General features: G+C 33.6%; 2 protein-coding genes across 2 annotated transcripts; one reads left to right on the forward strand and one right to left on the reverse strand.

Moving 5' to 3' along the window:
* Positions 1-1,334: 1,334 nt before the first annotated feature.
* LOC128189840 (tRNA (uracil-5-)-methyltransferase homolog A-like) lies at positions 1,335-15,217 on the reverse strand. Its single transcript, XM_052861609.1, has 20 exons — positions 15,145-15,217; positions 9,665-10,027; positions 9,443-9,531; positions 9,223-9,298; positions 8,951-9,008; positions 8,531-8,600; positions 8,028-8,082; positions 7,793-7,887; positions 6,614-6,662; positions 6,271-6,334; positions 6,032-6,138; positions 5,783-5,926; positions 4,259-4,362; positions 3,917-3,965; positions 3,407-3,467; positions 3,203-3,324; positions 2,873-2,948; positions 2,504-2,620; positions 1,852-1,948; positions 1,335-1,741 (listed from the first exon to the last, which is right to left on the reverse strand). The coding sequence occupies exons 2-20, from the start codon at positions 9,965-9,967 to the stop codon at positions 1,609-1,611; spliced, it is 1,869 nt and encodes a 622-aa protein (XP_052717569.1). The 5' UTR covers positions 9,968-10,027; positions 15,145-15,217; the 3' UTR covers positions 1,335-1,608.
* On the forward strand, positions 10,048-27,104 carry LOC128189841 (uncharacterized). The gene is made up of 2 exons (XM_052861610.1): positions 10,048-11,313; positions 25,754-27,104. Exon 2 carries the CDS (start codon positions 25,859-25,861, stop codon positions 26,255-26,257), a length of 399 nt encoding a protein of 132 aa, XP_052717570.1. The 5' UTR covers positions 10,048-11,313; positions 25,754-25,858; the 3' UTR covers positions 26,258-27,104.

Raw genomic sequence — 27,104 nt, forward strand, 5'->3', positions numbered from 1 at the left:
CATGTTTTATTTATGAAATATTTACAAAAACTCTTTATTTAGTTTTTAAATTACTTTTTTTAAACTTATTGACTTTTCACAAAGTAATGGTAATGCATTACTTTACTCATGTAATGGTAATGTAATGCATTACTTCAAGAAATTAAGTAATGGTTATTTAAATGCCCTAATTCATGAAGTAATGGTAATGCAATGCATTATTTTACAATGTAATTTACCCCAAGCCTGATTCCAACTAAGGCGGAAAACATGAACATTATTCATACCACAAGTAGACTGGAAGCCAATGAAACACCTATTTAATTTGTAAAACATCTGTGTATAAACCGTCCCAATTTAACTTCGGCTTGCGCATGAAGTTTGGTAGTATTAAGGTGAAAGATTGTCAAAATAAAATTCACAACTTTTCAAAAATGGCACATTGCGTTTGGGAACTTTAATTTCGATTCCACCATCAACCTCTTCTATTGATTAACGAGCTCGTACACCAACTGAATCGTCAACGGCGCTGTGCATTCAGTTACGTAACTCATTCCACATTTGAACCCGAGCAAGAATATTTTGATCAATAAAACTATTTGTTTATTTTCTAAATAGAATTTTGTTTATACACAGAGGACTTAAGAAGATTTAATGCGTGTTTTTATAATACATATTTACTGAAATGCATGAACACTTTCTGCACTATTTTCTTACGCGTAGACTCAATTCATGTGTTCTACGCGTGCCTTCCGGTTTGAGACTTCGGCTGACAGTAAACCAATAGATGGGGTCACGTGACCCCGTCTAAAAACGGCTAAAACGATTAATTGTATCAAATATATGTAAACACATTCTTTCATAGTTTTATAGGTCCTATGGGGCTGCCCTACATTTGAACAAAGCAAAGTCATTCACCCACAATGCTTTGTGTCATATTTGCTTGGTTAGAATTTTTTCTTTATACTGTGGTTTCATCACTATTCGCTGAATACTAATTTTTGTGGATTTCGTTATTCAGTTGATACACAAAATTACGTGTTCATTTTGTATTGACAGGATCATTGGCCACAAATTAACGTAACCTTGAAACTGTGACTTTTACTTTATCAATGAAGATTGATACCCATAAATATTAATGAAACCACAGTATATTATTATAACAAACCTCCCATATATCAGACTGGTGGCAGCTGTTCCTTTCCAACCAAAAGCTTGGCATGAAAAATGAACCTTCATTGCTACATGTGCCCGAGTGCTACACATAACTCTAAATCTGAAGTCCTCACCAGCAACTGGTGACATTTTGGCAAGAGTGAATGGTCTCAACAGTTCAAAAATCATCAAATAAACAATTTACAGATTGACAGTTTATTGCTGTACCATATAGAAGAAGTTTATACTTAGGTACAAATTAACAGCTGTGGAACCTTGCTACAAGGGATCACAGAAAATTAACAGTGTTGTCAGTCAGGGCTGTCAGTTTGTTGAACAACCTGTGTACACAATTTATGTCTTTCTGTATATCCTGTATATTCCTGTATATCTTCCTCTATTTCACAAACGTAGATCTCAACATACATTCCATACATCTGAAATGTCGATGAAGACGTCCAACAGATTTGTTTACTAGGTACAGGAATCTCTTTCAAACAGAATGACAAGTTCACAATGTTTGGTCTGGGGGAACATGTCCACAGGAACAGCTTTGACTGGTCTGTACGGCTGGCCACGCATCTTTTTGGAGGTCTGTCGCACCAGGCTAAAAGTAACACAAAAGAAACTCAACAGAAAATTAGAACAATACAGAGAACTCAAACTTCACTGATGTATCAAAGTGTCTTATCAGATATAGACGGCACAAAAACTTACTCTATGAAATTATTCATGGCTCCTTTTGGATTACAGGACACAAAGACAATCTTCTTTAGAAATGGAGAATTTCTTAATGCCCTAACAACTTGTGGATCTGAAATATGAGCAAATCTTTAAATCATTGGGTCTGCTTGATTAATGATCATAATAAGTGTGAACTGTGAAAAACCCCCACATTTTGACAAGATTATGTAGACAATGACCCCCCCCCCCCCCCTCCCCCAGTCAAATTTATTTTACACATATTGACACTGCTTCATTTATATACATGTTTTAACATATGTATAAGAACACAAGCAGTAAAACTAAAGCAACATGATCATGAATGATTCAATATAGATAGGATTTTGTATATCAGCAGCTGACAGATAAATATCTACTTTTGAAGACATATACTGTAAACGTACTACATTTGGCTGTGTATTCTATTTAGCGCTTTTGGCTGAATATGGCTTCAGCTAAATCAAGTACATCACTAAATGCTATGCCTATATGTATAAGAAAAGGCACACTCAGGAATACGCTAATTCAAATCTACGCCAACGTGTTCAAAAACTTATTTCTGCCAAATATCGTACACGCCAAATATAATACGTTTACAGTAGGTGTACATGGTTCACAAGATGCAATTTTTTGTGACATGACTTACGGAGGCCAGCCCTGGGTGGGTCGACAATGGCCACAACATCATGTGACGTGATGGACTTCATGGTCTGTGTGATTATGTCCTCGGCTTTACAGCAGTGGTATGTCACATTGGTGATGCCTATAGTCAACAGAGACAATTGAATGAGCTCAGCTCAGCACATGAACTTTACAGGAATCATTTGTTGGAAATATGATGTAAACAACCTATTCAAGACATCGATAAATAACAATTAGCACAATTTCTTTAATTTCTGCATGCTTTTTGAGAATACTTGGATGTTACTTATGTACAAGAAAAATTAATAAGCCTTTGAAGCAATAAACAGAGGATCTTTGACTATAATTTTTTTAAAGTTGATTTTACAAGTACCATTGATGTGTGCATTTCTCTTGGCATTCTCTATGGCTTCAGGACATAACTCTATCCCAATCACAGAAGATACTCTCTAAAAACACAATAATAAACATTTCTCTCTAAAATAAAATACATGTATACATATTACATTTATTTATCTCTAATTGACATTCATTCTGCAATGATTTAAACACATAATTTAGCACTAATATGCAAATTAAAGTTAACATCAATATACAGATATAGAAGATCTGTTCTGATTGTGCCAAATTACTTATAATTATGCTTATCAGTTGAAGGAGAGAGAACTTAGTTCTGTAAGCGCATTTCTACATAAGTTTATACCTTGGCCAAGGTCAAACCAATGGTCCCAGTTCCACAGCAGATGTCAAGGACAGTGGTCGTCGTGGTAGCACCACACCACTCAGCTATCTGTTCATACAATACTTCCGCTCCCGCTGTATTCACTATCAAACAGAGCTCAGAGTTTGTTAAATGTCTCACATTATTCATTTTCATACGTATAAAATAATGGTATTTCTAAATTACCTTGGAAGAAAGCATCTGGAGAAATTTCAAAGTTCATATTCAGAAGAGTTTCTTGAATATTCTACAATGGAACAAAGTGTGAGGAAAATATAAACTGAAAACATCATTGAAGAAATAGTGATACCTATGGCATTAGATACATAGGATCTTTCATCAATTGAGAGCATTAATTAATACAATCAGGGAAAAAACCTAGCATTTCTTGATATCTTCTTTTTTAGCACTACTGTATATACTCGCCTCTAAGTCGGATTTTTAGAAGTTAAAATTGAGTGAAAAGTGGGGGTCCGACATATAGATGAGACATAGTAATATATATTACATACAACCACGCCGATATGGTCTACAAACAATATAAAGATTTGATGGTGGTTTTTTACCAATATACATTGGCCAGTGTTTGAATGAAGGGTGAATGTCAGTCATCAATCAACTACAACATGTATTGGGTAGTACAGTTACACCTGATACATCAGAAATCAATAAAATTCAGTACTTATTCCCACTCACCGTTTTTCCCAGCACATGTTTGTATGGCTCAGTTGTGTTTCCTGTCATTCTGTGGACAGATATTAATGCAATCAAAGCAGGGAATCAGACCAATCTACTAGCTAAGGGTATAATATCTTACACAGAATCAATTCTTTAATGTGTATTGTAACATATCTAACCATATAATTAGGTAAAGAATCATGGGTAACATGTATCCAAAAAGTTTTTCAGAAAGGGTGGTCTGAGGCAAATTTTTAGATAATTTTACAATGTTAATTTAATGAATTTTAATTTTCCAAAGGGGGTGGGGGTTGGTTCGGATCCCCCCTTTCTAGATCCGCAATGGAGAACAACACTTACCTGTCTGAGTACACTCTGAAGTACAGACAAGTAACTCCACTAGACCTCCCCTCCCCCGACGAAAAGTATTCGTGAAGTCTGTTTTTTTCCTTCTCAATTTCTTCCTGCATGAGAGTTAAATTACATTAATCTACATGACTGTACAGTTAAAATAATTCATAATAAATGTAATTTATTACTGGTATATCCGATAACTTTATGATACATTTTTAGGATTAATGAATTTGACTTCAAAGTAAATTAAACATATTTTAATGATCTCCGATCCTCAGCAATGTTCGATAACTCTAAATTATTCGGATTTCTTTTATTTGTACCATAAATCTTACTTTTATACAGACAATATTAATTATTCTACTACAAAGAGATGCCACGGACATTATTCTCCATTCTACTACAGTTATTGATGAGATCAAAGAGATGCCGCAGACATTATTCTCCAATATACCAGGAACGTCATCAGTAAATTATCAGATCAGAAATACCTATTTGTCTCGCACTGACCATGAACGTACAACTTCAAATCGTAAAAAGTTTTAACCTATGTCAATTTCACGTGTTAGTTCCAGTCAAAACGATGTGTATTGTCTCAAATGTTTATTTTTAAGAGATCAATGCAGCTGTTCCTAGCACCTCCCTAGCACATTTTCACTGCGTGATTTTAAATAAAATATATAACATGTAGTAGTAATAATCGTATTAAATTGCCCTTAAAATATTGGGAACATGATTCAAAGATATTTTATAAATAAGTAAAGAGTATTAAAAATCCAAAGAAAAATTCTGTCGTCTGCATGTGATTCCTTTGATCGATACACATGAAAACATTACTAACAAAACCATTGGGGTTACACGGAACAGCCGTCAAAATGAGATCGCCTCTCTATAGGAGAAACAATCTGTAGAAATACTAGCTGGGCTGTTAGTAGAATAGAAATAAAGTTCTTGTTTTCGTGAATGTTGCAGGATAACCTCCTCCGTCTCGAAATGTTGTTTGAAATATAAAAGCCTCGGCTAACGCCTCGGCTATTATATTTCAAAACAACATTTCTTAACCTCAGAGGTTATTCTGCAATATTCACGAAAACTTGTACTTTATTTCTCAAGTATTCTAGTGTTAGAATTACCATCAATCACACAACTGTGTGCTTGGCTTAGTGAATTCACGGAGAACTACTACTTTACATGTTGGTAAAGAGTTCGAGCCACAGATGCACCAGTACTTTTTATTAAAAAACTCAAAATAGTTATTCCATTATATCCACCACAGTCAAATTTGCAATAACTTTGTAGAATGCATGGATACCATCTAAAAACTTATTTTATTTCATTTTATTAATAAAGTTTTAAAGAGAAATAAAATTTTAATGATGAAAAAAATACTTTGAGGCTGAGGATCAGAGAACCTTAAAGCATATTTTCTTCTACAACATTTACTGTACTATGTAAGCCATAAACTATTAATACATGTATAATGTAAAAGTAGATCTACATTACCCCCTAGTGAGGGATCAAGAGACTTACAGAGGACAGCTGCTGGGGGTGGAAGTCCCCGATGGCCATGACATCAGAGCGAGTGGTGCGAACGGTCATCATTCTCCAGTGTCCGGCATGGGTCTCAGGATTATACGCCCCATAGGGGCCGAGTCTTATAAAGTCCTGAAAACTCTACACAAAGCATTCTGAGATAAATATAACTTTATCAAGGTTATTATTATCTATTTACATTTTCCTCATATTTAATATGAAATGTTATAAAGGCAAAAAGATGACCTTGACTACGGTTTTCATGGTGTCAGGAATATTGGACAGGCAGTGGGGTTCTCCCACAGAGCTGGTACCATCCTTGTATTGACCAAATCGAAACCCAACAGTGTTATCTTTAAAACAAGCAAAACAGTTACTGGTAACTTCCTGCTAGACCTGTGTGGTAGTTTACAATGCAAAATAAATTACTTCATTCAAAAACATCCTTGTGACATGAATTGATCAATTGATGAAGGTCTACCCACCATTTTTGTCTATATCCTGACCTATGGTGAACTCGCACTTGTTGCGATATCCAGTCTGGACAGGCTGAACAGGAAAAAATACTCTTTAAATCATTGTATTTTCACTGAAGTGAAATATCTTAACTACAGTTGAAAAAATAATGCCTAGTTTAACTATGTAAATAAATTTAAATCTGCTGAAACATGTACATATATGTGTATGTACCATCATACTTATCCATGTAATGGGTACATCTATGTTCAAGAACTGGAAGTTAGCTTGTTTTATATAAACCTTATACAGGTATATATGCTTCCAGAGGATTTGACTGGCTTGTTTTAATAAATATATATAGGTACTTACAGAAGGTTTGATTGGTTGTAATTCACAACAGTGACCATCATATTTCTTCCTATAAATAGCCCAACAGGTAAGTACTATTACAAACCAAATCCTCATCACACAATACAAGCATGATAATTATGGTCATACAGAGAACTCAAACAACGATACAGAGAACTCAGACAATGATACAGAGAACTCAAACAATGATACAGAGAACTCAGACAATGATACAGAGAACTCAAACAATGATACAGAGAACTCAGACAATGATACAGAGAACTCAAACAATGATACAGAGAACTCAGACAATGATACAGAGAACTCTGACAACGATACAGAGAACTCAGACAATGATACAGAGAACTCAAACAATGATACAGAGAACTCAGACAATGATACAGAGAACTCAGACAACGATACAGAGAACTCTGACAACGATACAGAGAACTCAGACAATGATACAGAGAACTCAAACAATGATACAGAGAACTCTGACAACGATACAGAGAACTCAGACAATGATACAGAGAACTCAAACAATGATACAGAGAACTCAGACAATGATACAGAGAACTCAGACAACGATACAGAGAACTCTGACAACGATACAGAGAACTCTGACAATGATACAGAGAACTCAGACAATGATACAGAGAACTCAGACAACGATACAGAGAACTCTGACAACGATACAGAGAACTCAGACAATGATACAGAGACCTCAAACAATGATACAGAGAACTCAGACAATGATACAGAGAACTCTGACAATGATACAGAGAACTCAGACAATGATACAGAGAACTCAAACAATGATACAGAGAACTCAGACAATGATACAGAGAACTCTGACAACGATACAGAGAACTCAGACAACGATACAGAGAACTCAGACAATGATACAGAGAACTCAAACAATGATACAGAGAACTCAGACAATGATACAGAGAACTCAAACAACGATACATAGATCTCAGACAATGATACAGAGAACTCAAACAACGATACAGAGAACTCAAACAACGATACAGAGATTTCAAACAACTTGAATTTGATTGCAAACAAAATTTTTCAATGATCTGTTTTTTTTAGTAGTTGAGGGAGACATGAAATTTTTGCTTATACTTCTGAATGAATGAATTGTACCATAATTACAACAAATATTTTATATTTTCTGAACCTGCTTAGCAGTAATACCTTTGCTCTGTTAACCAATCCCTTAGGCTTGCATTGTTCTTGAAGATCTGATTGGCAAAATTTTTCATAATTTGTCCAATTTCTTCTGATTTTGACTGAAATTTAAATAGCAAACTAAAATGATGGAACCAACACTATCAACTAACTATCAACACATTTCCATTTCCACAGATAAAGAAATCAAGTGAATATGATGTCTTTCCCCTGATTCTATATTCAAAGATTTATCACACACCTCAAGCTGCTTGTCGTAAGGCATATTCCATAGTGGACTCACAGCTTTCTTTAACCTTAAATAAAATTACAAGTGTATCTACATGTACATGTATTTCTGATTATATTTAAATTTAGTCAAATTTGTTTTACGCTAATTAGGCTAATTCATTAAGAATTAAACCAGAATAGACAGATAAAAATTAAGATGTGACTCTAATGATAACGTAGAATCTATTCTCTTGAACATAGCTGATACAAAAACGGTAACATGGAAAGAGTTTACGACCTTAGCTTCTCGACTAAATTTTAAATTTAGCAAGCATCTGGAGAAGAAATTACTTGACTAATTTGTTTGTACTTAGAGTCATTGTCTTCAATCAATTCTCTGTAAAATAGCTGATTTTTCTAAGAAAATTACTTTGCTTTGCCAGTACCTAGAGTTCTATTCTCTATTTAATCAATTCTCCAAAATACCTTTATAAAAGCTGAATTTTTGATAGAAAATGATAAACCACTACTCACCGTTCATCTGGAGAGAGGTTCTCTTCTCCTTTCTCACCCACACACAGTTTCTTCACTGAGGGTTCATCATCTACAAAATCATCAATTGGTCTGAATCATTACCCAGTACTGTTGCACTTTCTTTGATGAGGTAAAATACAGATTCTCAGAGCATGCTGTTTGCCAACTACCACTGCAGGCTCGATCTTTACATCAAATGCAGAACTATAAATTATTGTCAAAGAAAGCATTTCTGTCAGGAATTTAAATTGCAAAATACAATAGAAGTGTGTTAACTTAGTTTAAGACAACAGTCAATGTATGCAATATGAAAAATGGGTCATTTTTCAATTTCTTTTAAAATGAAGTTTAATTTCTGAATGATACTGTGTAATTCCAACCACTGTATTATTCAAGGGTGAAGGGAAATAACTCTCTCACCTCCCTGTCCACCAGCCCTTCTTTTCTTCAGAAGTGGGTCTGCTGTGGCACTGGCTTTCTGTAAGGTTATGATAAATGATACTTGGTCATGCAGTTATAGAAGACCAGAGAAAAATGATGAAAAAGGAAATTGGTGATTCACTTTGTATTAACTTACAGATGCAGAAACTTTTTGATTTAAAAATCTCATAAGTACATTAACTTAATATCAAAGGAGAGAGAGAGAGAGAGAGAGAGAGAGAGAGAGAGAGAGAGAGAGAGAGAGTGTCAACCTTTGCTGTTAATTTCTTGTCGCGCCAAACATGTCCATTGATTTTGCTAATGGCTGACTCCCTTTCCTCTTCATTTCTACCACAGAGAAATACACACATATTATAAGCTAACAAACAAACAAACACACAAACAAACAGTGTTTTAACTGCCATGGTCATTTGAAAATATGAGAGTCTTGTTGTTTGTTTATTAACTTTAACAGAAAAGCCTTGTGTTTACCTGAAGGTGGCAAAGGCAAATGTTGCTCGGGGTACCGACTTGATTTTAACAGGTTTTAATTCAAGTTTTGCTAGCCTTTTTTTCAGTTCCTTAGAAAGTGAAAAATCACATTAACAAACAAAATTCCCTTAGTTGGTAATTCCAATATGCAAATAATTTCACCCTGGAAAATTGATTGAATTATCATGTGAAATACAAAGCACTAGAAGGGTATACCGGTACCTTAAACCCAAAGCGAGGCAAGTTACAGATTTCTATCTTAAAAATTTCTGATGTGAATTCTTCACGCTTAGTGTAGCTGTATGGATCCTTTCCATTCTCCTCATTCCCCTCCTCTGGGTCCTCTGAGTTCTCATTGGTTGCTTTCTCTGGGCCCTCATTGGCTGCTCCCTCTGCGTCCATTTCATTGGCTGCCTTCTCCGAGTCTTCATTGGCTGCCTCAGTATCCTCCATCTCATCACAGGCTGAATCCATTCCCTGATTCAATCCACTATCTACTTTTTCTTCATTCATCACATCACTCATATTGTCCTTTAAGTCACCAACTTTCTCTGTCCTTGTTGCCAAAGTCGAATTTTCCTGTTACTGAAAATAAGCAGATGTGATAACAAAAACGCTAAATCTTTCCTCTCCACTCCATAATCATGATAATTAGACAGTGCATTTATAATAAAATTGTCATTCTACCTATCCATCATAAACTTGATCAATATCAACAAAAGGTCAATAGGATTGTTAAGATACATGCGTTTTATCAATACCTCATCAGACAGTATAGGGTGATACTGAAATTCATCACATTGAAAAATAACTAATTGTTTTAATTTCTGTTAATTAGTCATGTACACATCTTTATTATTTTTATAAATATGACTTGTTTTCATCACATTTCCAATCCCAAGTTAATTATTCCAACCCATTTACTTCATTAATGAGATATAATAATTAGTTCCCTGTCCTGCCATGGGCCCATGGGAAGAGAAACATCTTGACAGACAATTTAAACCGAAATAAATTAGTGTGCCCCATAAAACAAATGTTATATATACCAGGTAAGTGTGCCTAGACTTACTAATTTGATAAAAAATAATGAAATAAACTTAGTCAAACTTATTTTCTGAGGTCACTTTATATAAATCTCAGTAGTATAACTGTTTATCATCAATATTCTAATAATGATGAATTTCATTTACTACTAAAAATCAGTTGTATGATTTGAAATCATCATTTTTAAAAATGATGAAATTCAGTCTCACCCCTATCTGTTAGAGTGGGACTATTTTTATCACATGTTCACTGCATAGTTTCATACAGTAAGACTGTTTGTGCAAAGTTTTACCTTTAACACAAGTTTTCATTCATAATAAAAAAAAGTATAATTTTAAATTTTAAAACATATTCATGAAAAACATGTTTTCTTCCTTACCATTCCTATGTAATGTCATTTGCATATATTTCTGAAAATCTTGTTCGAAATAATTTTTGTGCAATATCGAAGACCTAAAATAACCAAGTATCACGTTGAGTCTGGATTTTAATGTTATAAATAAAGTAATTTCCTCCTGAAGACATTTGCTAGTCAGTCTGGTGTTTTGATGACTGTGCAGAACAAAAACTATTTTCTTGAAGCAAAAACTAGCAGGAAACTTAAGAGTCGTCTGAAGCATTTAATCTTCCCCTTCGTAAATTAATTAAGTCTCTATGTGACTGATGTCAGGTGACTTTTGGGGGAGACAATATGTAAGTCTATAAAAGATTCTGTCCTGCTTAATCAACATCACGTTCACAAGAAATACATGAACACATTGATACTAGTATGTCTTGGAATAAATCTAGGAATTACAAACATTATCTGGAATAACAATGAAATGGTAAGTGAACACGAGATTTTCTACATCATCAATATCATGTTGGAACAGCTGAAATCAGAGATTTTATTTTACCTTTCTTCTTGAAATTACCTATTTCTCTAAATCCAACGGAAAAATCAAAGAAATAGCATATCATTTCCTTAAAGAGGTTTTTTTATTAACAAGTTCAAAACATATGTGGAAAAACACTTTGGAAAACCTATATACAGTTAATTAGGATTTAGGAGTTCTTGATTGGCCAAGTATTAGTGGGACAATATTCTTATAATATATATCTACCAGGCTTAGGGTAATGCTAAATGTAATGGTAATGCATTGCAATGCATTACATGTTTTCAAAGTAATGCTAGTAATGTGTAATGCCTTAAATTTAGCATTACAAGTAATGGTAATGTAATGCATTACTTTCCAAAATCTAGTAGTCATACAGCCATTACATTGCATTACTAAATAAATGCTTTATTTATGCATGTTCATTTTTAAAATTGGACAAATTTAATGACTGGAATTGTATTTGATTAAAAATTATTTTAAAGAAAAAAGAAATTATTCCTGAAATAGAAATAATTTAGTTGCATTATAAAAAAGTCCATTTTTAAATTGTCAATAATTGCTAAAACAACGACATTTAATAACAGTGTTGTTATTAAGAGTTTGAAATTGTTTGAAAATTTAACTCCAATTAGCTGTGCATTCAATTAATTCTTTACTATGAAGATTGTGTCAACAACACACAATGACCTCAGGATAAACAAAGAATCCAAACAGTCTATTGTTTTTAAAAGAAGTGCTAAACATTCCAAATCCCTTTCTCTTGGTTGTGACCCAAAAGAACAGAGGACAGACATGCACCAATGACCGCACTGTCCAACTATGATTTCTGGAAGCTTAATTATAACCCATTTGAAAATGACTCTCTCTCTCTCTCAATATTTGTGGTGTATATTGAGTACATTATTTTGGACTGAGAGAAAATACATATAACATTTACAAGATTCATGTTTTTTTTTTATCATTGCCTGAACATTTAAATTTAAATCCTCAATTAAAACAATTTTAGAAAGAGTTATCTTTGTTGCTAAAACAGTAACCGACGCATCCACGAAATTTCATCCCCATGAATCAGCAAAAAAGTTATAATCCACGAAAATTGGCCCCCCACGAATTTAAACGATTCCACGGTACTTAAGTCATTAAATTTGAACCTGATAGAGAACATGAACCTGTAGATATGTTGAAGTGTGTTTTATATTATTTTGAAACATTTGCAAAAACTTTTTATTTAGCTCTACTTTTTAAAACTTATTAACTTTTCACAAAGTAATGGTAATGGTTATGCATAACTTTACTCATGTAATGGTAATGTAATGCATTACTTCAAGAAAACTAAGTAATGGTAATAGTAATTTAATGCCCCAAATTCATGAAGTAATTGTAATGTAATGAATTACTTTACAATGTAATTTGCCCCAAGCCTGATATCTATAAATTGAAGTTGTCAACAAGAGTAACATTTAAATTTTATGTCTTAGTTTTGTTTATTCTTATTTTAATGAAACAAATAAATACTTTTCAATTGTGAATCTTGTACAGCAATCCTATTAATTATGGCCATACTTTTGTAGGAACAAAATTAGTTGACTAAATATCTATACAGAGTTAAATACATAAGACTTAGTATGCATTTTGCATGTTATATTTGTAGAGTCAATAGATCCTGTTCCTGAAATTTTGGAAGAACAGTTTTTATAAGTATGTATGTGTCCATTTTCCTTCATTATTATACCTTAAAACTTCACTCTTTGGACTCATTTACTTGTACATGTGTAACAGGTGGTGAAAAGTCAAGTCTCAACTGGGACTCAAACCCAGGGCCTCTGGTGTACTGTGCTAGTACTCTAACCACTGAACTATTTAGACCTGATATACTGACTGACAGTCACACACCTGTTAACTGGTGACACACGAAAACATAAAAAAATTCAATTAATTTTTAAAATCCAGGCTTGCAATAGCTTTTCTCAGTTAAGATGAGGAAAATCTTTTTTTTTCTTCCTAAGCTTGAAATTTTGTCATATTGAAATTTTAGCATTTACACTAGGATATGAAACATTAAAGGTCTTCCATACTAGTACTGAGAGAAACAAATTGCAACCTTTGACGCCTTCTTAAAATAGGAAAAAACATAGGTAATCATAGATTACAAAGCTCACAGAGACGAGGCATCACCTTTATGAGACCACCTTTATCATATTATATGAAAACCATGGTAAATGATCTTGGATATTCGTGGATCCTGTAGTGTAGTTTGACACAATATCGTAGATCATGTTTAAAAGTTGTTTGATAATCATGTTAATTTCATCATATTCATACAGTATTGTAAGATACAATGTTTATCAACAAATTACTATAAAACATGATATTGCATCCTAAGATATCATACAATATTGTATCATATCATTCATATGATATGATATAATATAATACTATAATCTATGATAATATATAAATGATACAATGTGATATTGTAAAAGATATGATATTGTATCATATAATATCATATGGCATTGTATCGTGTTAAACAATATTATCTATTTGGAAGTCACTCAGAATACTTCGTGCATTTTTAACGTTTAATATTATCTGGGTCTGCAGACCCCGTACCCAGATAGCAAGCTTATATTGGCCCAGCCTTGGCCCGATGTTATCATTTATGTGGGCCCGATGTCGGAAAATAACATCGGCCCAATGTTGCACCAACACGCTGGCGTGATGTTGGCCCATTGTCAGTAGATTGACAGTTTTAATGTTGGCCCAATATTGGGGCAACGATTTAATCCAACCAATATTCACAAAACTTTGTCCTTATAAAACAATCACACAAAGATTAACAGTAAGTCTAATCTTTATTGTTTCATCACAGAAATATAATCAATATTCAAATTTTCAAATGTTTTTTTTAATCTAGTCGATCTATATAAGATAAACTTCAAAATCCCTTCAATCTCAAAAAAGTACATGCATTTTTTTTTTAAAATAAATAATTAAAATTTTAAATCTGAAATTAATTTGAATACATTTATATGTATAGTAACCATTATATATTTATAATATATTCAATATAATATTAATCTAAATTAATCTAAAGACTTTTAATTATAAAAGACTTTTAGTCAATAGTTTTCTAAAGACACACCAATTTTAAAATTATATGTACTTTGTTCACCTGTAAAATAATCACTTATATAAAAATTCAAAACACACATTTAAGTCCGTCGGTCCGACATCAGTGCAGTGTATTTGCGCCCATCAAGATCAATTTGATATTGGACAAACGTTGGTACAATGTTTATGTACCAATGTTGGATGAATTACGTTGGTCTAATATTGGAACGATGCCAATGCACCAACAGTGATAAATACAAGGTTGGCCCAATATTGGTCCAACGTTGTTCTACCAACAGCGATATGTATATAGCCAACCTTGCAACAATAAGCCGACGTTGGGCCAACGTAAGCTTGCTATCTGGGTAAACATCACATTTTTTAGCCGTGTATCGAAACATAATAACTAAAGGGGGCGTTTCAACCGAGAAATCTTCGAAATGTTTAATAATTTTGAATAAAAATCGTTTGAACCCTGAGGAATTTATAAATATCGAGTAATTAAGCAAATGTGAATCGAGGATATCTTGGGACAGAGTATGGGGGAGTAAATTTTAGAAAGTCTACAGGCAGTAAGTTTGACAAAAATTCCTAAAGTCTAGAAGTCATCGTTATCTAAATAGAATAAATCGTTAATCATTTTTTAAAATAAATAAAACGTACCTTCCGTAGATTCTAACTCCAAGTCCAAGCCACGAGCAACGAGCAACTTTTCCAATAGGAAACATATGCAGCCAAATAATGTGTTGGTCATGTATGATCAAGCCTACATTTCCCGGATATCGTTCATAAAGCCTACTGACATTTCTTTTAATAATAAGATAGATCTAATCCCCTGTACTATAGGCTTGTTATTATTACAGGGGATAATCTTATAATTACAAGAAATAGAGATTGTGTTACATTCATATATTTCATTGTATTGATGAATCATTTTGCACATGGTTGCTTGTAATTATGAACCTGGACATCAGTTCCATGCTATTATTTCATTCATTATTTGTTATCATGGTTATAATCATGATATCATTATTTATAATGTATATGCCCCCCTGAGGGCCCTTGATTGGTGAATAAATATAGACATTCATATGAATGTTTAATGTTATATATGTGTTTAAATCAATTATAGACTATAGTTTGTTAATTGATTGCTAAAGTATTTATATGTAGAGGTTCTATTCAACAAAGTAAGGTAATGTTTTAAATAAATACATGTAAAATACATGTATTATACTTCAAATTATATTGTGTAAAATAAGTGTATACGTGTGTGTTTTGTCAGGGACGTATATACTATACGTTATAGTATATGTCTCTGTGCGTAGAGGAGGGCTTGGTCGTCACCATTCGTCAGAAAACAAACCATTCTCAATCCACAAAAACGTGGAGAAATGACCCACTGTACATTAAAATATCATTTTTGACAAATTGTAACAATTGAACGTTTTGAAACAAATGATAAAAGTCCGTAAATTCGTGGCCAAAGTGATACATATAGTATTTTAACTGCCTATTTTGTTGTGTTTGAAATGGCTCAGTGGTTAGGCACCTGATGTAAGCTAAGTTTATATAATTAGGGGCTTTATGATGTTGCTTCGATACCAACAAAATATAAGGCAATGTTTTTTTTTCTTATCGTTTGTTAAAAGTATTAAAATGAATTATGCCTTTGCAAACTTGTATTATGAGATATTTAAATAGATTTAATTAAAAAAATAAATAAATTCAAAATTGTATTTCACGACTAAATCGAATGAACATTTGCGCTATCTCATCTCTCCATCTTCTTATATAAACATAGGTAATAATTAAGGAATCATTCTTTGAATATTATGGGGTGATCAAATAAGGGCGGGCGTGATCAAATCTATTATAAATGATTTATTGGATTTGCCAACGCTCGACCAAAATTATCCTTTCAAAAATACTCATAAAATGGTTCCTTATTCCTTAAATATTATATTATCATGCTGACAAAATTAGTCGCCCAACTTGCAACAAGAGGCCTAGATGCCACATCGTTCACCTGAGCAACTGAACAGAAAATCTTTAGGCCGACTTAAGCCTGGTGGAGTATATCTTGTTTATAAATGTTTTTAATTTTTATTGTAAAGTTAAACATTCCTCTCCTTTTTTTGTTTCAATTTTGAGAATAAGATTTTACAAAGTTTTTCTCTATTTATTCATCTGTAAAAATTCTAACACTCCCATTTGACCCCACCGTACCCCCAGGGATCATGATTTGAATAAAATTGAATATCTACAACATGAGGATGCATTAACACAAGTCACAGATTTTCTGGCCAAATGGTCTTTGAGAAGAAGATTTTTAAAGATTTTTCTCTTTATACTCCCATGTAAAAAATTGACCCTGATTGCGGACCTACTCTAAATAAGCTGAACAAACTTGAATCTACATTACACATTACCTGAGTATTTGAATCTGCAGCCAAATGGTTTTAAAGAAGAAGATTTTTCAAAGATTTAGTAGCCATTGTAGCCCCACCCTACCCTTGGGGATCATGATTTGAATAAACTTGAATATACAGTACCTATGAATGCCTCCAACCAAGTTTCAGCTATTCTTGCCAAATGGTTTTTTAGAAGATTTTTGAAAAATGCTAACAAATTTTCAATATTTTTAAATGATCTCCCCTTTTAAGAGGGCAAGTCCCTTCATATGAACAAACTTGAATCCTCTTCAATCAATAACGATTTGTGCTTTGGTCCAGTGGTTTGGAGAAAAAGATGAAAATATGAAATGTTTACAACAGCGACGCCGACAAGGACAGATAACGAACAACAATCATAAAAACTCCCTTCGGCTCAGGTGAGCTAAAACAGATTTTTAAACATTATCCCTTTGTTTCTTTATTGAACATTGAACCCCGCTTGAGGCCCAAGTCTTAGTACGGGGGTCACGGTTAAGTTAGAATCTACACAATCTAAGGATGCTTGCGTAGTAATATAACAAATTGTTTCATAAGAGTTCTTGAAAAGAAAATTTTTAAACAATGTTCGATATATATTTCTATGTTAAACATTGAAACCCCTCAGGTCACAGTTTTAACGATTTTAATTGCATAGTTATATCACAAATTGTAGCATTATAGTGGTAGCTCCTTAAAAGAAGATTTTAAAATGATCCTTATGTTTCCATATTGAACTTTGAACCCATCTTGGGGCTCTTGCATTAGTCCTGGGGTTACAAATTTAACAATTTAGAATCTACATTATCTGAAAATGTTTGCATTTTATTATCAGAAAATGTCGTATTGTAGAAAAGATTTATAAACATTTTCACTATAAATTTCTGAACACCTTTTATGGCCTCAAATTTGGTCCGGGGTTCACGGTTTGCATAAGTTATGAGCTCCACTATCTGAGGAGGCCTGCATAGTATTCTCATGTGCGCAAATTGTACCACTGTAATTCTTGTGGAGAAGATTTATTTTAAAGAGGTTCACTCCTTAGGTTTTGGGTAGCCATATTGGGTCACCTCTAGTCGGAAAATTCTGCATTACATATTAATTCTAGTACTATATTTTTTTTTTACAATGCCAAATAAACTTCAATGAATAAAATTATTTTAAAGAGAAATACATTTTTTCAGAGTTTAGTAAAGGACTATATTTAGTGGCGGAGGGTTTTCAAGAAGGAAATGAACAATTTTCATAACTCACTAGTTTTAGAGTGCTGTTACTTTAGCTTCCTAATTTCCAGCGCGGACCGAACTTTTAGATAGTTTGTGTATTACGATATATTCATGATGTTCTAAAAAACATTTAAACAATATTTTGAGATTTCTTTCGATATATTTTAGCATATTTCGCTTAAATTTCATAGAAATTTAGAAAAAAAATTAACTCCAATTTTGGTCTAAAATTAGCTTATTTCATGCTATATCTCAATTTTTTGAGATGTGACCCCTACTTTTTTTTTTTTGACTTTTGCATGAGACATAAAATGTATGTTTATTTGTATGCAAAGTTTTGGAAAGATGACATTACTATGATTTTTTTTATTTGCGTTATAGTTTGACTAATCCAACATTTTGTAACATCTGTTGTTGTGTTCATTATGTACTGGTTTTTGAAGCAACCAGTAAAGCAAAAATTTTTAAACTTTGACTTAGATTTTACTTTTATAGACACTACACGTGTTCAACTTCATACTATATTAAAATCATAACTTAATGATCGTTCAAACTATAAATATTTGTTTGATTTCTTCAAGTTATCAATTTCCATGTCACATTTTTGAGCAAAAATTTCATGAAAATTATATTTTCTGTTTGGGGCCCTATATTTCCAAAAATGGCATGTGACATGTGTCACAAATAAAATAAATGAACATTTTAGGTCCCCATCTTTATATCCAAAAGGTTTTCGGATGATTGACAATACTATTATTTTAGGTGACAACCTCCTTAAAACAATTTCCCTATATATTTCAATGTTAAACTTTGAATTCCTCTTGGAGCCCCGATAATGGTCCAGGGGTCAAGATTTTACCGATTTAGAATCAAAACAATAAATACAAGCTTTTTTGTAAATAATAGCATTTCTGGTGCAGTGGTTCTTGAGAAGAAGAACTTGTTAAGACACTCTTTTTATATCCATTATTTAGTGATTATCTCCCTTTTAAAAAAGGGGTTTGCCCTTTATTTGTACCATTTAAAATCCCCTTCCCGTAAGAATGCTCTGAAATAAGTTTGATTAAATTTGGTCCAGTGGTTTTAGAGAAGAAAAAAAATGTAAAAAAAAAAAAATACAGAAGACGGGCGGAAGGACAAACGGACGGACGGACAACGGAAAAGTTTAGAAAAAGTCACTTGAACCTTCGATTCAGGCAAGCTAAAAACTGAGGAAATCGCACTTCTAACGAGACTCAGATAAAGACCAGTATCTTATAATCTGCTTTTCCCCTTTTGATAATAGACACAATGTCCGAAGAGAGAATAATTCTTTAAAAAACTAGGTCGGTTTTACCAATGCATTTTTTGAGGAAAGAATTATCTTTAACGGACAATACAATGAAAAAGCTGATTTTCAGCCGTGTATTAAGGGTAGTTGTCTCCGGGAGCCCATCATTGCAAAGGTAAGAGAGAGAGAGAGAGAGAGAGAGAGAGAGAGAGAGAGAGAGAGAGAGAGAGAGAGAGAGAGAGAGAGAAAAGAGAGAGAGAGAGAGAGAGAGAGAGAGAGAGAGAGCAATATATAGTTTAATTAAGATGAAGATGAAGATTGAAAACAGTTTGTTTTTTTTATAATGTTTTTGTCCAAAAGGCAAAATACACTTTCCGATAAAATAAGAAACCATTTATTGGTGCATAGGTGATTTTGTCCTCTTTATTTCTTTGACAATATGTCAATACAGAAATTAGAATGTTTGCAGTACTTGCATTATTCTATATATTGCTGTAAGTAAACATTGCAGAGCATGAAACATTTCCCCAGCCTTCCATTTTAAACTTTATTAAAAGTAAACTGGATGCCTTTATACAATCTGATGAATATTTTCTAAGTAGAGGTCGAATACATACAGTTCATGTTTTCTGACAGAATGGAGACACAGCAACAATTTTCCAGGTTGGAAATTTTACATTTACTGCGTAAATTACTACGGTAAATTGTATACAATTTACAAAAAGACATATCTTCATAAATGTACGATTATACATTTATCTTCTATATGTGTGTCTTGTCGATATATAATGTTTGCTAAAATAACTGATGAAATATATTAATCGGGACAACTAAGGCATTTATAAAAGGTATTCAAACAATGCTTCATAGTGCAAAAAAGACCATTAGACATAAAATCATGTTACCTACATTTATTTAAAGGAAAAAAAAAATTAAAAGGGGAAAGGGTATTCCGATTTTCCAAAATTATACACGTTACGACTGTACCTGTACAGCTCTCAAAAACCTTGCCTGACTAAAAAATTTTTTTTCATTGACAACATTTATCAATTATTTTGTAAGAAATAAATTTGAATATTCGTAGCTAAGATGGCATAAATTCATAAACAGAACGTGCAGATTTAAGAAGAGATTGTCCAATGTCCTTTTCCTCTGCTCTGTATATGGCTGCAGGAGATGAGAACTTCTGTCCCCAGTCACACGGGAAATCATAGTAGTCGCGTGCCATAAATGAGTTCGCAAAATGGCCGCCGTAACATTCGCTAAACGAAGAAAATTCCAAAATTACTTCACTCCAAAAGATATAATACAAAGCATCATATATGTCTGCTAAGTCATTTTTATTTTGTTGTTAGAAATATTTAATCCAAAAAATGTAAGTGATGACGAGAGCTTAGTAAATTTCAACATGTATATTTCAGGCACGTAGCATCGTTTTTGAAAGTGGGGGGGGGGGGGGGGGCAGACCCATCCAAAAAATCTTGACCCCCCCCCCCCCAAAAAAAAGGGATATTGAAATTTTCAAAAAATCTTCAAAATCCTAATCCGTGGGGGGGGGGGGGGGGGGGGGGGGGGGGGGGGGGGGCTCAACTATACTTTCAAAAAAAAAATTCTTCCCTACCAAAATTTTTCTTCCTCCAATTCATCAAATTCCTATTCCGTGGGCGGGAGGGGGGGATATTCAAATTGACTACTCATTTCCTTATTTTCATATCAATTTCTTACTAACTTCTAAAAAAGTGGGGAGGCCAACTCCATTAAAATTCATTTTTTTATATGTAAATTTTAAAAATTTTGTTGCTGCGAGAAAAAGTGGGGGGGGGGGGGGGGGGGGACAGGCCCCCCTGCCCCCCCCCCCCCCCTGATGCTACGTGCCTGTATTTCCACTTAAAATTAACAAATTATGTCGATGGGCGTAATTGCTATTGCTTTGTTTCTTTTTCCCTTTTATTTTTTTTTTCTTACGCTTTTTTGTACAAGCGATTTTTTGAAAACGACTCGACCGATTTTCGTGAAAATTTCAGATCTTGTATTCAGATCTTGTAGATATTGATAAAAACCTTATATATAATTTTTTATTTTAATGACGTCATTTCCGTTCGGGAGATAATGACGTTTTAGTGATTTTTAGAGGGTCATTTTGTCCTGCTATCTCCTCCTAAACGAAAAAAGATATTGAATTTAAATTTTCAGGGATTGTAGACAAAAGATTGTAGATGTGTTTAAAGGCATTTGTGAATGTCTGGCTTCAAAGGCGTCGAAGCTCGCCTGGACCCGAAAATCGAGTTTAAAAGAACGACGTAATTTTTATTGGTTTTCGTTCTTTATCTCCTTTTCTGAAAATATTTTACCATAACATATAGAGCAAATAAAATTTATATTTACAAGATCTTCCGTTTGATAACAAGAAAAAGGGGCTTGTCTATTAAATAAGGGGCCAAAAGGGCTCTAAAGTCTTTCTCCCATATCACTTTACTGAGAAATATTTTGTAATATGTTTAAGAAGCAAAAATGTTCATCTTTTACTAATAAAACTATACCTTATAATTTTTTTATTATGCGTTACGTAATTAGGGGTTTTAAGGGGTCAAAAATCCAAAACTTCGATCGAATATATCTCAAAAAGGACAAATATTTTGAAAAGCAATATAGAATAAAAGATGCTTAGAATGATGTTTTAAACAATATTCAATCATAAAATTTTCGTTATCTGGCCCCAATAAGGAGATTAGGGGTCGGCCCCTAAAACGTCATATCCCAGATAGCTCTTAAATGGCAAAGAATTTCTAAACACTTGTTGAACAAAGTATGTTTAATATCAAAAGAACTTTCGTATGATGCCAAGAAAAAGGGGCTGGCCCTTCAATTAAGGGGCCAAAAGGGCTCTAAAGTCTTTCTCCCATAGCACTTTCCTGAGAAATATTTTGTCATATGTTTAAGAAGCAAAAATGTTCATCTTTTACTAATTAAACTATACATTATAAATTTTTTATTATGCGTTACGTATTTAGGGGTTTTAAGGGGCCAAAAGTCCAAAACTTCGATCGAATATATCTCAAAAAGGACAAATATTTTGAAAAGCAATATAGAATAAAAGATGTTTAGAATGATGTTTTAAAGAATATTCAATCATAAAAGTTTCGTTATCTGGCCCCAATAAGGAGATTAGGGGTCGGCCCCTTAAATATCATATCCCAGATAGCTCAAAAACGGCAAAGAATTTCTAAACACTTGTTGAACAAAATATGTTTAATATCAAAAGAACTTTCGTATGATGCCAAGAAAAAGGGGCTGGCCCTTCAATTTAGGGACCAAAAGGGCTCTAAAGTCTTTCTTCCATAGCACTTTACTGAAAAATGTTTTATTATATGTTTAGGAAGCAAAAATGTTCATCTCACATTTATTTAACAATATATTATAATTATTTTATCATGTGTTCCGTATTAAGGGGTTTTAATGGTTTTAAGGGGCTAGAAGTACCAAACTTTGATAACATACCTCAAACAGAACAAATGTTTTAAAAACCATTATTTTGAAAATCAATATAGAATAAAATGCTGAGAATGATGTTCTTAATAAAATTCAACCATCAATTTTTTTGTTGTTGCCCCAATAAGGAGATAAAGGGTCAAATATCAAAGTCAAGGTCATATAACCTTCAAAAAATCGCACGGAAGACCTCCTCGTTGCTCGCAACGAGATCGTGTCTAGTTTATTATTTATTTTTTCAAATTATATCAGGAAATTACTGACCTGTAAGCTTGAAAGCAGAAAAAACCCCAGTTTTTAAAATCTTATTTGAATTATATGTGTTATATTAGGATGGACTTTCTGACATTTCCAAGCAAAGGAAACAGGAAAGTTTGTTTATTTTTTTTTCAAATAAAGCCGCATGTGTACACATGTTGTGATCCGGAATGTCTCATTACATGATAGCTCTCTCTCGCGATCGCATTTTGGACTCGTCCCCTATATAGATGTGTAAAAATTATGAATGTGACAATATGGCACGAAGCCCTGTTTCAAAGGATAAAATCGTCGATGCTTTGAATGAACTCCTCCGTGGATCCATGGGGAGGGGGGTCATGAATGAAAATCGCCCAAATTGATCGAAAAATCGGGGCTTGTGTCGTGTAGTAAATTATGAATTTACTGGATGGGTGAAAATACAAAATTTACAGCATGATGTAAAGAATTGGGTGAATGCGTGTAAAATGCCTATACACGGGCGGAAAAGTATATTTAAAAATTAAAATATCAATTAATATGGTATTTGTTTTTGAAAATATTCAAAACAATATATATTTAACATATCATCGATTTTGATCTTTAAATATGTCCTATACGTGGAATGCGTTGACTCAAACAGGCGTATTTTTTTTAGAACTTCAAGGCTTTTTCTTTATAAAGTGGGTCTGTGCTTTTCCTCAGGGAAAAACATTGGTGAGTGGGTGGGGGCGGTCGTTGGAGTGTCCCGTCCATAAGAAAAGAAACGATTTGATTCATCATCTTGATCCGGGAATGCTCACATGACAAATCTTAACATATAACGGGATTTTCAGCATTTTCGAAAAATCGTGCCACACCAATTCACAATTTTGACTTTTTGATCATTTCTTTTTTTTAAAATTGAAGTATACTTATACGCTGTAATACAATGGATATGATAATTAATTCTTATACCGTCTTGTGGCATCCTTAAAGTTTTTCGACAACTTCTACTGGTTAAATAATGATATGATACTGTACAAAATGCTAGTAAATCCAAACACCGCTCCCTAATAAAATTATGTCACTATCACATTGTTATTTGTAATAACAAATTCAATAAAATTAACTTTTTAAAAATCATTTCTCATTACCTAAAAAGAAGAAGGTGAATGTGATAAGAATTATTAACAGCTTGTATGAAAATTATTGCGGGTTATCAAATTACTTTAAAAATTATCTGAAAGGTACAGGAGCTAACTAAAAGTAATTCATTATTTCCATTCGTATGTTTCAGCGACGTAAACTCATAAAAAATAAACCCGTGACCTTGCCAATGTATGCACTTTCAGATCGCTCTCTCATTCATAAACCCTTCATGGGTTACCGATTGTGACCCCTCTGTGACAGGATGTATGTACGTAATACCATTAAGACTTTATGAGACTGGTGTACCTTATCAAAGGTAGCGGAACCCTTCGTGAATTTAAAAAAAAAATTATTCTTAAGTTCTTAAATGTATCACTCACCGTCACACATTTTTAACTCCAATTGTTTGACATATCAACATTTTTATTATATGAATTCGATGAGTCAGATATTTCTGCCTGTAACTACATATTCAGACAATTCCCTGCTTGCCACGGTACTCAGCCTGTCCCCCCCTTTGGGCCTCAATAAAGGACTCGGAGAGTCAGGGTGTGACATACAGTCAAAGTACGTGAAGAGAGGCATGTGCAAGCATAGTGCAGCTCAATATCTAATTGGCTACGCAATATTTGTTGCATAATCCACAAAGCAACATAATGCAGTTGTTGCACAAAATATAAGGTAGGACGAGGAATTCTATCACCCGGACCAACCAATAGCTATAGTGTTGCTTCTAAGTACACAAAATAAACAATCCTATAATTATTTCGTCAATATCGTGAACTTCCTCGATCTTTAAATGACTGGTCTCCTCGGTGATTTCCGAAATCAGACAGCTAAAAACAGATTACGTATACGTAAAAATCCAAGAGAGAGAGAGAGAGAGAGAGAGAGAGAGAGAGAGAGAGAGAGAGAGAGAGAGAGAGAGAGAGAGAGAGAGAGAGATTGATTTTGCATACGTTTCGATGTGCATGACATGTTCACCTCTGATTAATTTTACCGGTGTGTATACACATGTAAACCTAATGACGACAGAGCATTCCTGTCGACAGAAAAACCCCTTTTTCTAAAAATATCACTCACACCTTCATGCATTTATATGTACTTCATTGACTAAATCAATTTTAAATTTTACAATAAAAAAAAAAATAAAAGTTCAAATATCAATGCTCTTTTAATGGTTCGTTGTCTATGTGCGTTAGAAGGACACGTTTTCTCCACTTTTTTGAGATACCAATGATTGCCTAACGTTAATGCAATCACTCTATTTTTTTTTTTCGTTTACAAATTCAGGTGCAAACCGATAGGTACTATTTTACGTTTTAATATTTGATACACTCATGAAATCTGCACGAGTAAGTAATTAATGTTTCATGAACTTTTATCATTACTGAACGATAAGCTTGTGCGTAAAATGAAATTGAATGAAATAACTTCATACTTATTGATCCTTTTTTTGTGTACTGATACATCCGGATTTACTTCAGATTTGGAAAAATAGCGGAAATGCCCAAAACCGGCGTGATCACTATATATAGAAGACTTGCAAAGAGTTTCTGCATTAAGAAAGGTACTAAGATAATCAACAAACAATGAATGCCCCTGTCTGGCTGACTCTCGTCCTTGTCTTACTGACTAGATGCTGCCTCCCCCACCCCGTCTCCAGGTGTCGCGGCTGCCACATATTTGACCCCCCGTTCCGGGGCTTGGATTACTCGGATTACGACGATTCGGAGCGTCTGGACACCCAGTCGATCTGTCCCTGGTCCACCATCATGGTAGAGGACAACGACAGGGTCCCGCGTCAGCTACCCTCCACCACCTGCACCAAGTCCTCAGTGGTGTTCCAGCTGAACGGCACGCCTGTGGAGTACGCGTGTGAACTCGTGGAGGTGACGGTGTCCGTGCTCAAGTACCACCCCTCCGGCTACTGGGAGAGGAGCGATGAACTGGTCCCCGTGGCCTGTACCGCCGTCCAGAGACCCAGCTAACGAGAGCACCTGTCTAGGTATAATCTACTCAATAGTTCCAAGGTTGTGGATTTACTATTTATATGACAAGTTTGTCGTCAAGACATTCCGACGTTTGACCAGACTTGATATTAAGGGATTTGTGCAATTTACAATGGAGCGATTATTTTCACACGTGGCATTGATCTGTCTCGGCGTTGGACATTCGTATTATTTTATTTTGCTATTTATTAAGTTCGTAAGAATGGTTTTAATTTTGCGTTTTTTAAAGTGTGATATGGTGAAATAATGGTGAATTAATGTGTTGTCTTTTATCAGTATGTATCAAATCGATATATAAATGCGCGTTTTATTTTGTCGTCCCAAGAGTATTATGAACAATTGTACCGAGTAATGTGGCCTTTATGTATATGAAATGAACATTGTTAATTATCTGGGCAATCTTCTAATAACGTCTATACATATATCCTCGAGGATCATTTCATGCTATATTGACCATCGATTCCTTTATTACGAATTCATCCTTCTATTGTGCTTTTAACCTTGTCGTTTTATTTGATAACTTTATTTTGTTATGGGCATTTAAGAACTTATCTAGTTATATTTTTAAAACTTTTGCTTGAATTTTTACATTCTATGGTTGTGTTATATATTAAAATCTTTTGTATATGTATATTTTCATTTATTACTTAAGTTATTCTGAAGGCTACATGTATTTTGCCTAATAAAACTGATAAATTATTTACCATTTACTTCGAGCTATTTTTCTTGTAAAACTAACAAACGATTGGATTTTTGTACACATAACGAGAACTAAAACAAATGTCGAATTCCGTAAAGATTTTAGTCAATTAAATTCGGGATAATT

The sequence above is a fragment of the Crassostrea angulata genome, chromosome 6, assembly GCF_025612915.1.
Source record: "Crassostrea angulata isolate pt1a10 chromosome 6, ASM2561291v2, whole genome shotgun sequence".
NCBI lineage: Eukaryota > Metazoa > Mollusca > Bivalvia > Ostreida > Ostreidae > Magallana > Magallana angulata.